At 43.0% G+C, this 15,512-nt stretch overlaps 1 protein-coding gene across 8 annotated transcripts in view; it reads left to right on the top strand.

Annotated features, from left to right (window-relative positions):
• RBMS3 (RNA binding motif single stranded interacting protein 3) overlaps positions 1-15,512 on the top strand; it is a 939,633-nt gene that overhangs the window by 277,794 nt on the left and 646,327 nt on the right. For 7 of the 8 annotated variants that reach the window (XM_045008010.1, XM_045008014.1, XM_045008013.1 and 4 more), the window contains one exon: positions 11,449-11,622. In XM_045008010.1, coding sequence (XP_044863945.1) covers positions 11,449-11,622 — 174 coding nt within the window. Of the gene's footprint in view, positions 1-8,279; positions 8,335-11,448; positions 11,623-15,512 lie in introns of all 8 variants that reach the window. The other variant, XM_045008009.1, reaches the window with a different exon arrangement.

The following is a 15,512-nucleotide window of genomic DNA, read 5'->3' as shown; positions in this document are numbered from 1 at the left end:
TGGGTCCTTTATCTGAGAACTTCAGCCTCTTGGATTTGCTATCCCTGTATCTAGATAAAATTCTGGCTACTTTTAGTTTACCCTAAAGTTTGCCAGGTACAACATATTGAATTTAAATCCCATGTCTTGCAAACATTTCTTCTGTCTTTCAATGCTATCCCCAAATGTCATAAAACAACCCCCTTCTTGATCACCCTCTGATGGCAAACAGGTGTACTTGCATCAGTTTCCTTCTTTCCACCTGTGAAAGGAACATAGTCTCTTACGTTGGCAAATTCAAACTCTTTTAGTCAAAGTGCCACAATATGCAGATTCATCATAGTGAAAGCAGTTCCTCTCAAAACCCTAAAGTAAAACAAGGTTACAGTGCAGCAGCTCTCAATCTGATTCAAATATCACCATCCCCAGATCATGCAATAAATAGGAAGGAGTTATTTAAGTATACTTGGAACAAAGATTTCTAACAATGGTATTGGTCCATTACTAGATGGAAATGGTAGAATTATGAATAATAATGCAGAAAAGGCAGAACTGTTCAACAAACAGTTCTGCCTTTTCTGCATTATTATTCATAATTCTAGTTCAACAAACAGTTCTGGTTTGTATTTGAGGGAAAAACAGATGATGTACTTATATCATAAGATAATACTCTTTCCATTCCTCTAGTGCAGTGGTTCCCAAACTTGTTCCACCGCTTGTGCAGGGAAAGTCCCTGGCGGGCCGAGCCGATTTGTTTACCTGCCACGTCCACAGGTTTGGCCGATTGCAACTTCCAGTGGCCGTAGTTTGCTGCTCCAGGCCAATGGGAGCTGCTGGAAGCGGCGCGGGCTGAGGGACATACTGGCCGCCACTTCCAGCAGCTCCCATTGGCCTGGAGCAGCAAACCGCGGCCACTAGGAGCCGCGATCAGCCAAACCTGCGTACGTGGCAGGTAAAAACACCAGCCCGCCAGAGGCTTTGCCTGCACAAGCAGCAGAACAAGTTTGGGAACCACTGCTCTAGTGTCTCAGGAAGATATTTAACAGCAGCTACTAAAGGTAGACATTTTTAAATCAGCAGGTCTGGATAACTTGAATTCAAAGTTTTAAAAACTGGCTGAGTTGCTCACTGGTCCATTAATGTTGATTTTTCATCTAGTCTTGAAACACTGGGGATGTTCCAGAAGACTGGAAGAACGCTAATGTTGTGCCAATATTCAGAAACAGTAAATGGGATGTCCCAGGTAATTATATACCTGTTGGTCTGACATTTATCTTGGGCAAGATACCGTATTTTTCCGTGTATAAGACTATACTTTTTCCTAAAATCCTTAGACTAAAAATTGAGGGTAGTCTTATACACGGAAGTAAGACCCCTGTTCCCTGCCCTCTGATCCCCCCAACCCCTATCCACCCCCCCACCCCCGAACTCCCCTGCCCTCTCTCCAACACCCCCCCCTGCCCCCTTACCGCGCTGCCTGCACGTGGCTGGCGGCGCTAAAGTTCAGCCGCGGCTGGAGCTGGGAGCGCTGGGCCGGGGCAGGAGCAGGAGCAGGAGTCGCGCGGCCGGAGCTACGGGGCCAGGCAGTGTCTGGAGCCGGGCATGCGGGTAGGTGGGGTCGCGGCCGCTTCAGTGCCCGGACCGCACTACCGGAGCCGGGCGGCTGGGGACGCGGGGCTGGGGATGTGGAGAGCCGGGCGGCCAGGGACGCAGGGCTGGGGACGCGGGGAGCCGGGCGGCCGGGGACACGGGGAGCCGGGCGGCTGGGGAGCCGGGCGGCTGGGGACGCGGGGAGCCGGGGACGCGGGGAGCCGGGGAACCGGGCGGCTGGGGACGCGGGGAGCTGGGCGGCTGGGGCCGGGGGGCTGGGGAGCCGGGGGGTCGGGGACGCGGGGAGCCAGGCGGCCGGGGACGCGGGGCAGGAGCCGGGCGGCCAGGGACGCGGGGCCAGGGCAGGAGTCGCGCGGCCGGGGAGGGATGCGGCAGGAGCCGGGCAGGGCCGCCGCCGGAGACCAGCCGGGGCGCATGGCCCTCCTCGGCCCCTCTACCCCTACCTCGGCGTTCTCTTCCTGTGCCTGAGCGGCAAAGTCGGGGGGGGACAGCTGAAGCGCGGCTGGAGCGGCAAAGAAAACAAAACAAAACAAAAAACCTGAATTTGGGGTTAGAAAAGTTGGGGGCGTCTTATACACGGGGGCGTCTTATACACGGAAAAATACGGGTAATGGAGTGGCTGAGAAAGGAGTTGATTAAAGAAGAATGAAAGCAGTGGTGGGCGACCTGCGGGCCACCTGTTGCCCACCACTGAATTAAAGGAAGATAATATAATTAATGCCAATCCACATGGATTTATGGAAAATAGATCCTGTCAAATTGATTTGATTTTTCTATGTGATTACAGGTTTGATTGGGTAAAGGTAATAGTTTTGATGCAATATATTTAGATTTCTCTAAGGCATTTGACTTAGTATCCTGTGACATTTTGATTTAAAAAAACTAGAAAGATATGAAATTAACGTGGATTAAAAGCTTGCTAATTGATACCTCTCAAAATGTAATTATAAATAGGAAATCATCATAGAACAGGTATGTTTCTAGAGGGATCCCACAGGGATCAGTTCTTGGCTCTATGCTATTTAACATTTTTATTAATGACCTAGAAGAAAACATAAAATCATCACTGATAATTTGCAGATGACACATAAATTAGGGGAATGGTGATAATGAAGAGGATAGGTCACTGATTCCAAGCCATCTGAATTGCTTGGTGAGCTGAGCTCAAGCAATCAATATGCGTTTAGTATGGCTAAATGTAATTGTATTCATATAGGAACAAAGAATGTAGAGCATAGTTTCAGGATGAGGGATTCTATCCTGGGAAGCAATGACTCTGAAAAAGATTTGGGGGCCTGGTGAATAATCAGCTCAACATGAACTTCAAGTGCAACTGAATGTTTAAACAGGGGAATCTCGAGTTAGAGTACGCAGGTTATTTAACTTCAGTATTTTACACTAGTGAGACCACTGCTGGAATACTGTGTCCAGTTCTGGTGTCAACAGATCAAGAAGGATGTTGATAAATTGAGAGGGTTCAGAGAAGAGCCACAAGACTGATTAAAGGATTAGAAAACCTGCCTTATAGTGGTAAACTCTAGGAGCTCAATCTATTTAGCTTAACAAAGAGAAAGTTAAGGGATTACTTGATTACAGTCTATAGGTATCTACATGGAGAACAAATATTTAATAGGCTTCTCTGTCTAGCAGAGAAAGGTATAATGCAATCCAATGTCTGGAAGCTGAAGGTAGACAAATTGAGACTGAAAATGAGTACATTTTTAACAATAAGCGTAATTAACCATAGGAACAATTTACCAAAGGTCATGGTGAATTCTCCATCGCTGGCTGTTCCAAAATCAAGATTTCTGTTTTTTCTAAAGGATACCCTCTAGGAATTCTTTTGGGGAAGTTCTATGACCTGGGTTATACAGGGGTCAAACAAGATGATCATTAGGTCCCTGCTGGCCTTGGAATCAATGAAGCTAATAGTCAATAACCATTCTCCCCCCGGTCCTCTAGCACTCTGTAGGCCATTCATCACTCTGCCAGGCCAGGTTGACTCTGTAGGCTATCCATCTAAAAGTTCCAAGACCTGCTTCTCTCCCGTGAGCTTTCTCCTGTAACCATAGGTCAGGTCTCCCACGAGAAAGCTCCCTGCAGGAATCTGGGGCACCTCCTTCTGGCAATCCCTTGTTCCTAGGCTGCTCCTGCAGCCCTCCATTTGTGTCTTCTGCCAGAGAGTTCCTTACAGTGTTCCACTTTCCAGGCCTCCTTGCCTGTGAGTCCTTCCCCTGCTCCTCAGGACCTCTCTACAGAGTCAACCCTTTGCTTCTGGATTCAGCTTACACTGATCAAACTGGTTTTTCCTCTCATTCATAGGAACCTGTGCACAAGTCTTCCTGCAACTCAGCAGGGTTCCCCAGCTCTAGCCCGCCCTCCCAGCAGCTTTCCTCAGAACTCATCATTGCACTCACAGTTACTGTTCTCCCTTCAGTTCCTTGCAGCTCTTTCCCTCAGGCAACTCTCCATTGCTGCTCCTGTCTCTCCTCTGTTCTCAGTCAGCTCTCACTTGCCCCTTTCCAGTCTCTCTTTGGATCCGTTAGGCAGCTCCTACCTGCCCCATCCTCAGTCCTTGATGTGGCCCAGGTGTCCTCTCAAGCCCAGTCAGGAGGCAACTGATGAGTCACAAGTGCACTGCCCCCCCACCCTTCTTAAAGGGGCCAGTCATGCTGTGTCACCAACCAAATGTTGTTTAATTCTGGAAAATCCATGGTGCTTCTTCATAAAAGATGCAGAATAAACTGGGTAAACTCAAAATTTGCAATGGGCAAGCGATTACTATCTCTGTCCTCTTTGGACAGATTATCTCTATGTTGTAATATGTAAATCACGGGAAACGTAAGAGCAGGAAAACTCTGCCTCAGCTGGTAAAATAAGTCACTGCCCCCTTATTTCCTTCCCGATTAAGTTCTCAATGCCATTGTAGAAGAAAACTCTCTCCAGTTTCACCATCCACGATCCTTGACATTTCAAATATTAATATTGTTGTCAAACTCTTCTAATTTGCTTTGCGAAGTTTTTTCTTCCCTGAGGAATGAGACAAAGTTGCCATCCTAGCCTGTGTGAGAATCTTCTAGAGCAGCTCTTTTAATCTCTGTCTCTAGGAAAACCTTGGAATTATGGAAGTGATCATATTTTTGTAATGAATCCAGTCTTTTGTAGATTAGACCCAGATTCTGTCTCGTGGCATGGTGCATTTTGAGCCTGAGCCAGTGGCACTTCCAGCAACAACAGCAGTTGCTACAATCGGCCCTGTCTTGCCCTGTAATCCTTTGAGGCCCAAAAGAAGATACTTTGGTGGCAGAAGATACTTACTAGGCGTACTTCTCTTCTGTAGCTTTGTGAAAAGATACTGTGCCTGAAGAAGTAGCCAAAGGCTGAAGTAATTTGAATATTCAAAATCCTGGGTATTGGAGAGACCCAAATTGAAGTCATTTTCTCAGTCCACGCACATCTGAGTTAATTTTAAAGGTTTAGACAGCATAGGGTAAATTCTCATGTTGTTTACACCCATTTAATCCGCCTAAAGGTTCATGAATTCGATGCATGGATGTAACCTAGAGCAGAATTTGGGCCTGTCTCTTTAACAGTGCTAAAGCAAGTGCTAAAGCAAGCCAGTGCTAAAGCAAGTGACACTAGTATACAATTGAAACTGACTGGCAAGCAGGGATAAAAAAGCTGCAGTCAATGCTGACTTAATGAAAAGAAGAATTTAAATTATCTGGAAATTCTGAATTACCCTTTGAATATTTTCCTTAGAAAAGCAGTTTATTGTGCAGTTTTAAATTACAAGGTAGTGTGTCATAAATGACAGTGGACAGTGCACGCAATATACTATTAAGACTTTTAAGTCTACATCAGAACTACTGTATGTTGTTTAATATCTTAGTCAAATTACTTGCTTTATTCAAATGCAAATAGGAAGGAAATGAGGAGTAGCTGCTGTTTCCTAGATCTACTATAAACTGCTTAAAAGGCTGGAGAGGTTGGACTAGTCAAAAGTTTTGTCACTATTTAATGTGTGTACATCCTTTGAAGATTAAAAGTACTATATAAATACTAAACTATTTTTTTACCTCAGTTAGCCTTTGAGCATCAGCTATTAAAAGAACTAATTCCTGACAGCAATTAGACATAGGGAATAGTAAGAGTTTGCACTTCTGTCTCTTCCATCCAAAGATCTTAAAAGCACTTCAGAAACATGAGTAAATTTAGTCTTACAGCACTCCTGTGAATTATTATTAGCCATATTTAACAGATTAGGAAACTGAGGCACAGATTCAAGGTGATTTGTCCAAGCTTCCAAAGAGTTTTTTGTGCAGCTGGATATATATTGCAGGTAGAAATGAACAGGAATTTTTTTGGGACTGTTTTTTGTCTCGTAACATTTTTTGATGAAAACAAAATTTCATTTACATCAAAGATTTCTACAAAGGTTTTGATTTTCTTCAAAACACCTGATTTTTTCCATTTTTTACTGATAGCTGAAAATGTTTTGATTCCTGAAAAAACAAAAAATGTCAAACAGACATTTCCCACAGAAATTTCTGATTTGAGGAAAAGGCCAGTTTTCATTGACCACTTTAACCAACCATTTTGACCAGCTCTAATTCCAGATGTCTTGACTCCTAATCCTGTGTCTTAAAGACATGATCATCCTTGCTCACTTCTGGAATAGAGTCATGCAATGCTCAGTGTATCCCCTGACACCTTAATGTTGGTGGTCAGAGTATATTCCTTTCTTGACTGCCTGACATTCAGATAACTGCAAATTTTCAGAAGATCACATGGAGGCTGATTAAATTGGAAATCTCTTTGCATGTTGGCTCTTTCTAGAGGTTAGCCACTGAGACGAGAGAGGCCAAAAATAGTAACTCCTCTTCTCCCATCATGAAACAGATTGGAGAAAAGGGAACTCCCCCGATAACAGCAGTTATTATAAACCTTCCTCTCACATCCTGGATGAGATGTTTTTTAAAGAGCTTCTATATTGAATTTATCTATCGATGTTTTACAATGTTCACAACTGTAACATCTTAATGTCTTACCACTTCTGAAAGCAATGACAATCTGGATCTCTTTGGGCTTGACAAATGCAGTTTTGCCTCACTCAGACCCTTCAGAATGCTACCGGTAGGATAATTTTCCTAGCCCATTTCTTTGATTATGTCACTCCTTTCTTTGCATTCCTGCACTGGCTCCCCCTTTTATATCGCATGAAAAATAAGATGCTTATATTCCTTTTCAGGGCTTTTCACAGTCAATCCCTACCTTACCTATCATCCCTTATTTGATACAGAGCTGTTGATGTTCGCCGCCTTCTGATGCCAGCCTCCATTGCCCACTTGTTAAATTTTCAAACCTGCTTTCTCCCACGTTGCCCCACATGCTTGAGAGGAACTTTCCATAAACATCCACAAAGGTACCTCATTCTCCACCTTCAGATCCCTCTTCAAAACTCTCCTTTGCTGTGATGTATACAAAAAAACTTAACAACTAGGCTGCTGGTGTGCAGAGACCACTGCCTATCTTGTTGACCAATACTGACGTATTGTTTCCTTGTACACCTCCATCTGGTTGTCCCTTGTCTTAGATGGTCAGCTCCTTGGGCAGGGGCTGTCTTTTTGTTCTGTGTTTGTACAACACTTAATACAGTGGGGTCTGGACCCAGGACTAGGTGTCCTCAGAGCTATGGTAATATGAATAAATAATAATAATTAGTAATAAGGTGTGAGTTGGTCTGGATGAGGTAAAGGACTTTTAAACAGTAGCAAAATCTCAGGAAGAGGTTGGGGTTTTCCAGGCAGCTGGCTACGTGCACAGAGCAGAGACCAGAAGCAGCTCCCTCCCACTCCCTGCCCAGGCCCGGCTGCCAAGGAGAGCAGCCAAACAGACAGGGAGGCAGTGCAGCAGGAGGACAGAGCCCCTCCCCTCCACAGGTAAGGGGGGGCAGGGAGAGTGTGGGGGCCCCAGGGTGGGGAGGAGACACATGGTGCAGTCACGTTTCCTCCCCTTTAGCTTGTTCCCCTCGTATGGGGAGGCACCAGTCTTCTCTGGACCATTGGGGAGATTCTAGATGGAAGATGTAACAGAGGAAGAGAGAGAGAATCTCTAGGGATGATAGTTTTCCCTCATTCTGAACATTAGTGTTAGGAGAAGGTGACTCTTTCTGAGGTTCTTCACCGTTGTCAGATGACAAATGGGGGTGGGAGAGTCTTTACTGGGGAGATGCAGAGCATGGGAAATGGAAATCTCCAACTTCTCATCTGCAGAGTTTTTTATTTTACCTCTTGTAAGCTCTGAAGGGAAGGGGTCTGTCTTTTATTGTTTGTGGTATTGTCAGCACTTATGATTTTATTGCACATCTCATGCTAGTTGCTGTGTTTCTTATAAGAGAATGTCAGCTTTCATTTAAAAAAAGGTAAGTTTCTAGACATCATTGTTGCAGAGAAAAGCTGAAAAATATGACCCAAGTGACCACTAAAGGTAAATTAAAAGAACCCCAAATTTGATGTTTAAATATATCATGATTTTCTGGAGGCTTGTTTCTGATTTTCAAACAGTCGGGGGTATTGGCAATTCTTTGTATGTTTGTACAGAGCCCGACACAACAGGACATTGGTTGCTGCGGTAATGTAAATGATACATTAATAATCTGCAACTGCCAATGTCTTTTTATTTTCCAGTCAGCCACAAATATTTTCCACTGGCCTGTACAGTCCAGCTATATCAGACCTAACGGTGAGCAGCATCAAGATTTTCCCTATACCATAGCACAACATAAATAGAATATTCTATAGAGGAATGAACAGTCTTTCTGCTCATTTATAAGGTAATTTAATGAACAGTCACACTTTAATATCTGACATCTACAAATGGCAGAGACCAAGGCAGCATATTATGGCTCTGTCTGTCTGTCTGGACTGGTCAAAACAAACCCCAAACCTTTTCTTCCATATCGAAGCAAATCTACCAGAGTGCACACAGAGAGATTTGTCTTTGAGGGGTGATATGAAAGATAAGTAATATGTCAAATAAAAGAAAAGATATTACATTTTTTGTTCCTTGGGGAAAGGGTGTAAAAAGGAGAACTTGAGTCTTTCTAGCCAGAGCTGCTTTCCTTTGACTTGCCATGATTTAGATTCATATAAAAAGATCTATTTGAAAGAAGCTTCTTTAACTATAGGGGCAGGGTTTTTTTCCAAAGCCTTTTGTAAATGAACAAAGTAACCACTTGTCACATACACAGACTAATGAGAGTTGAGTGTGGGTTTTAGTGTTCATTCATATGCTTTGTGTTCAGCTAGTCATCAGTTAAATCTTTAGAAATCACACCACAGGAATCTTTTACTTGGGAGTCGCGGGGAAGAGAATCTGGTGAGATACTGAGAACTGTTGGGCGGAAACTGCTCTTTACACGCTTCCTAATCTGCAGTTCAGGAAATAAACATACACAGGAAGTCATTTAGCCTTTTCGTGAACTTATAGTTTATACAATGTCTGATAACCAAAGCATTCTTTCTGTACTTAAACTTTTAAAAATAAAATTAAATAAATACAGTATGTGCTATTAGTGCCAACATGCACTGTAAGTTCCAATTTGTAACAGCCATCTAAATATGGTATTAAAATGGGAAAGATGATGAAAATTGTCCCCGTCTCTGCTAATAGCTATGGCTTCCCTTCCTTCCCTTGTCTTTCCTATTTAGCTATTTCCCCCTCCCCAACAAAACCCAGAACCAAAATATTAACCAAATATGGAACAAACATGACTTTTTCAAACCATCACTCTGCTCGCTCTGCTTGTGTGTTATATCCTTTCCCTGTAACCTGTCTGTCTTGTCCACTTAGGTTGTAAGCTCTTCAGGACGGCGACTGTCCCTCATTCTGTATAGTGCCTAGCACAAACGAGCCCTGATCTTGGCTGGTCCCTAGGCATTGCAGTTATAGACATCATAATAATAAAGTATTATTGTCCTCTACACAACTATATTAAATTATTTCGATGTTGAAGGGAGTTTATATTCATGATTGCCTAATAATGGACATGTACTTAATACAATCTACATATAAAATATAATCTGTGTTCTTGAAAAAGGTGGTTAAAAATAAGTTAAACTGCAGTCCTCAGAGTGCAATTTATGGTGGCTCTATCTAAATATACCCCAACTACTAGGATCACCATTTTAACATGAATTTAGTATGTCCTTTTGACTTAAGCCATATTTTCCATTTTCCTTTATGATATATCGGTTTTACTTGAGGGCACATTTGTAAAGAATGTTGAGTTTGATATATATATATTTTTAAACAAGATCACATCCTGTTCCCATTAAAGTCAATGGGAGTTTAGCTGTTGACGTCACTGAGAATAGGACTGATCATATCATAAGTAAAATTCACTGGTGTAATTTGAATCAATGAGTGCCAAATTTCATTTCCTTTCCTCTGTGAAGGGGAAAAAACTGTAACGAAGGAGAGAAGAATAAAATGAGAAAATATGTTCAGTATTTGAATTGTTTTGGAATCCTGGGCAAATAATTTGGTCAAAAATGTATCCATTTTTGGGCGGGGGCGTTGGGGAGTGGGGAGGAAGATGGACCGCAAAGGCTGAAAGTGATTTTATTTCTTGTCTAGAAGACCAGTGCTTATCAATTAAAATAGTCCTGAGGTATATTCTACAGTGGAAACAGCATTCTGTAGTAAAAAGTTTAAAATATCAGGAAAGAACATACATGATTATTAGTGCATACACAATTTGGGTCAGTTTGCCACATCTTGTAGATGAAGGCATCAAGTTTGTATTTTCAATGGGTGTGGTTGACTGTAGCCAGGGCCGGCTCCAGACCCCAGCGCGCCAAGCGCGCGCTTGGGGCGGCATTTTGCCGGGAGGGCGGCAGGCGGCTCCGGCGGACCTTCCGCAGTCATGCCTGCGGGAGGTCCACCGGAGCCACGGGACGAGCGACTCCGGTGGACCTCCCGCAGGCATGACTGTGGAGGGTCTGCTGGTCCCGCAGCTCTGGTGGACCTCTCGCAGGCATGCCTGCGGATGCTCCACTGGAGCCGCGGGACCAGCAGACCCTCCGCAGGCACGTCTGCAAGAGGTCCCCCAGAGCCGCGGGACTGGCAACCGCCAGCGCGTCCCCCGCGGCGTGCCGCCGTGCTTGGGGCAGCCAAATTCCTAGAGCCACCCCTGACTGTAGCAAATATATTATGGCCATACTTTTTTAAAATGACAACTAATTTTGGGTGGGTCAATTTTTGGGGGCCCAGTTTAACAAATCTTTGGTCCTAAAGCCTGCTTGTCTTTCGTGGGAGGTTGCAATTTTCTAAAATTAGGGACAGCTTTGTAATATGTTGCCTTGCCCCAACCCACCATATTTTTCCAAGAGATGGAATCGCAAAATCTGAGGAAACTTTCTGAGCACAGGTGCTAGAGTGTTCACTTTGAAGCTCCTTAATTAGTCATTGGTACAGTAGATTTAAATTTTCAGTTCTTACCAGTGAAAGAAATAGGAAATTTTAAGAATCAATCTTGTGAAGTAATCCTATATGTAAATTTCAAACAGCTTCTCAAATCTGTATCACCATTAAATTCTCCTCTTGATGTGTGGCCCAGTCTAAATTCCAACACTCATTCATTCTTCTATATTTACTGTAGAACAGTGCTACAAAATGCCTTCTATTTTTTCACCCTGAAATTATGCCTCTTTCACTTCCTTAATGGGAATGCTCCTCTTTGTTCACGATGGTGTGCTGAGATATGTATATGTGTGTTTATTAAATTTAGTTGGACTGTTTGTAATATATTCTAAAAGCTATTTTTATATTGCATTTTTCTTTCTTTCTTGATAGTCCAGCTCCACAGTGAGAACGTACCAAAACAGTAAATCAAGAGTGACCATGAGCCCTGGCTTTAGCTCACAGTGGAACAGCAGCCAACCTGCTTGGAACACATATACCTTTCCAAGAGCAAGCTTGCACTACCAGTCCCATGCCAGCTACACCTACTGTGCTGGACACCCTGCTGTAAGTAATTAGCCTTTTATGTAGCCACATGAATACTCTACGTTATTCCCCAGTAGGCAGAAGTTCTCAGTATCACAGTCTGACAACTCAGTGGACTATGTCTGCGTTCAGTCTGTCCCAGTGTTGTTGTTAGAAATGTTTGTTCCCCAGATGGATTAACTGTAAGCTTTGGAGAAATTTAGAATGATTCTAAGACAGAAACAGATGTGAATTTCTTGTTGCTCAATAGAAATGTTTATAAAAATTCAGCTTAGCTTCATATTAAACTATTGTTATGAACATTGGTTGCAATTTAGGGCGGTGGGTGGGGTGGAAAATTATTTGTTGCTCCCTTCTATTTTCCTTGAGGGTTGCTATTAGATAATAAGTGAATTCTCTTTTGCTTGGGAGAGTGTACATTTTAAGTTATGTGGATGAGTCAATAAAGCTGGGTGTCTCTTGTCATCATAATAGGTTTTGCTAATATTTGTTTATTTGTCATCATCCCTAATGAACACAGTCTATCATCACTAGGCTACGCCTGCTCTCCTTTGTAGTTTACATGAGCAGTTGGCTAAAGGAGGGGGAGAGAAAGGAGGAGTGTAACTATTATTGCATGTTCTATTTTGACAGCTGTGAAAGGGTCACAGTTGATGGCTATTAGAATGGTATTTGCTCATTTCTGAAAAGCTAACTGCACATGAAGCCCAGTGGCTCTTTTAATTTCAGCTTCAGGAGGTCTTCAGGTTTGAGCGGAACAACAAGGAAAGATTTTGCTAGTGTAAGCAGTCTGTCCTTTCTTTGGCTCTGCTCTTGACTTTGATGTCTTTTAATTTTGGGACTTTTTTAGAAATTCTAAAGGACAAAGTTTTAATATCTTAACACCCTGCCACTTATAGGTTAGGAAGCTTTATCATCCTCTAGTACATTCTAATAGGAAAATTAAAAAAAAACACCTGATTTATTGGAAAGTACAACTTAATTTACAGGGGAAAATTTATGATGTGTGATGTGAAGACATGGTTGCAAGATTGATTTAGACTTAATGTTTTGTCAGCAAACTTTTAGCCAAAAAGTTGCTTAGAAAATGTCTGACATAATAATTGTGATAAATGAGAGGAATTCTGCAAATCTGACTGCTTTTTAAAATTATTGAGATATCATAAATCTCTGTAGATGCTGCTGTTTGCTATATTCCATTGTTTTGAGTTTTAGGAATTGTAAAAGTTGTGGGGGGGAGGTGCCAGGGAGGTGGGGGACGACACAGCTGGAAGCCTGTTGATCCTTCTGATTTAGAATGTTCTCTTAAATAAAGGGTCATTGTAAAGATTTACTTTATATTCCATAGATATTTAAACTGTCTCTACCTCTCAAACTTCGATTAGTGATCATCATAAAAAAATGCTTGTGAATTAAACCTAAAGTCTGATTATGTAGTGTACTAAAGGCAGACAGGCAGAATACTACACTACCATTAGTGTAAATTCACAGAGTGTCGCTCTTCACCCTGCTACCCTAGGTAGCAAAGTAGCAAGACAAGGTGGAGGAGGTAATATCTTTTATTGAAGCAATTTCTGTTGGTGGGAGAGAAGTTTTTGAGCTTACACAGAGCTCTTCTTCAGGCCACCTTGTCTCCCTATACAGCTACAACAACACTGCATATGTAGACGTGTGTCAGCCAAGGTATAAGAGCCTTCTTAGGCCAATTCTGCAGCCGCTCCTTCCTTTTTTTAGACCAAAGTTGGTAGTAACTCAATTAAAATAGCTTTATTCACATCGTTTTGTCCTAGTCATCAGGGCAACACACGCTAATATGTGGTTATTTGAAGCAACTCTTCAGTTTTGAAAGCCAGTCCAGCCAAGTGCTGGGTTGGTAGAGATTCAATAGAGTTGTGTAAACGAATGCCCTGATTAGAAACACCAAAAATAAATAGCTAAACATAGGGGAAGGCAACTGAATTGATGTTTGCATTTAATTCTGCTGTTAGCTTCCACAGTTGTTTCATACAGCTTCTACGGTGCTTTGGCTGAAGTCAACTCTGGCATTTTGTTATGGTGCCAGCTCACCAGTTAGTTGGACTGATTCCATGAAGTGTCAGCAGCAGGCTACAAAGGGTTAGATTGACAGCTGGGATAACACTATATAAGTGCCATCTCTTGCACACAATTTTTTTCTCTATTCCAGCTCTTCACTATTAGTGCCTCTTTATTTGTCTGCATATCTCTGAGAGTTTTTTCCTCCGGCCCTGTGCCAACATCAGAGTTCTCTTTGAACATACATAATTGGGTCATTGTGGTGTCCTCTGTGTTGGTTTTTGCCTAATGTTTCATTTTTGGGGGTGAGATGAGAGGGTTTTCAAAGTCAGGAGTAGCAGCTATGAAGGAAAACTTGTTGTTCTTCTTAGAGCGTTCTCTGTGTGTTCCCACTCGCGAGATGCACCCGTGGACACGGCTCTGATGGTGATATCTCATAGCGGTGCTTGTTGAAGCATTCAGGTGCACTTCCTAACACTTCACCTCTCCATTTAGGAACGTTCTGAGTGTGAAACTATAAAAGGGTCCACCTCACTTCCTTCCAGCCACAGCAACAGAGGGATGTGAAGCTCTCCGGGTCCATCACACACAGATCCTTCTCTGTAAGAGAAAACAGTACCTTAGTGCAATATTCTTGTTAGGCATTAGTTCTAGTGTGAAGGTTAGTATGTCTGGTTCATCTTTATTTTTAAAAGATAACTTTATTTCTTAGGTTAGATTAGTTAGTTTTGGGGTTTGTTTCCGATTACCAGATTCATGGCAGATCCAAAAGCTAAAAGCTCTGGCTTCAAGAGGTGTATCCCTTGCCCAGCAATCTTCACGGCATCAGATGTCCATACCAGATGCCTGTCATCCCCTGAAGGTGCTCGATTTGCATCAATTTTACCCCAAGGGCTTGCAGACAGCACCAGAATAGCCTATAAACTGGGGACATGTTTTACAATTCCACACGTTGATAGACAGAATGGCAACAGTGTTGAAACTTACTTTGGTCTCAACAGAAGAAACCTCCTACCCTGTTTTTAAAATGGAGCTAGCAAATAGGAGCAGCAAATAGGAAGGTTTGCGAGGGAGTTCTCCAGGTGAAAGAGGGATGACTATGTGACCCCCTTGGAGTGGGTTTGATGTTCGTTAGTGTGACTGTTGTATGCTTGCTTGCTGGGCCTGCTTAATTTAAGTTTATAGTGTGGTCTGCTTGGGGGGGCTGTGTACTATGGGCCTATGGGCCTACTAGGCAAGGCCAAGAGCTTCCTAACAAGGCTCTAGTTTGTCATCCTTTGATCTCTAATCCCTTTAGGATCCCTTGACAAGGGAGCAGAGCTAGTTTAGGGAGAACAAGGGCTTAAAAAGCAAGCTCGTAAGCGACCAGAGGAGCTAGTAAACAGGGACAACAAAAGGGAGTTTTGCAAGGGAGTTTAGAGAGGGATCATGAGAGCCAGATACACCTAAGAAACAGTCTCTAAACTTAGGCCAATTACCATCCCCCAAAAGGAAAAAAAATCCATGCACAAACCAACAAAAAACACTTCAAGAGTAAAAATAATACAGGCAGAAGTGCAGCAGCAGAGTGGGGTGATCCAGTTTATTGCACTCAATACAGGATGTATGATTACCTGCCTTGTGGGCAGGTGCCACACGTGTGCCTTCGGTGCAAGCAGTACATGACCCTCAGAGACCACTTCAGCCACTCTTGAGACCTGAGTGCCTGAACTGGAGGAACTATGGGAGTCGGAGAATTACATAGATGAGACTTTTCCAGGACACAGAAGAGTGATCCCATCCACAATCTAACAACCTCTGTGCTGCTGAGGAGGATGAAAGTTTCAGGGAAGGAGGACATCAAGCAGGAGTGGAGGGAAACAATCCCATAGTAGGGG

Source organism: Mauremys mutica, chromosome 2 (genome assembly GCF_020497125.1).
Source record: "Mauremys mutica isolate MM-2020 ecotype Southern chromosome 2, ASM2049712v1, whole genome shotgun sequence".
NCBI classification, from domain to species: domain Eukaryota; kingdom Metazoa; phylum Chordata; order Testudines; family Geoemydidae; genus Mauremys; species Mauremys mutica.
Note: the sequence above shows the minus strand (reverse complement) of the source record. Positions and strands in the feature narration are given on the sequence as shown.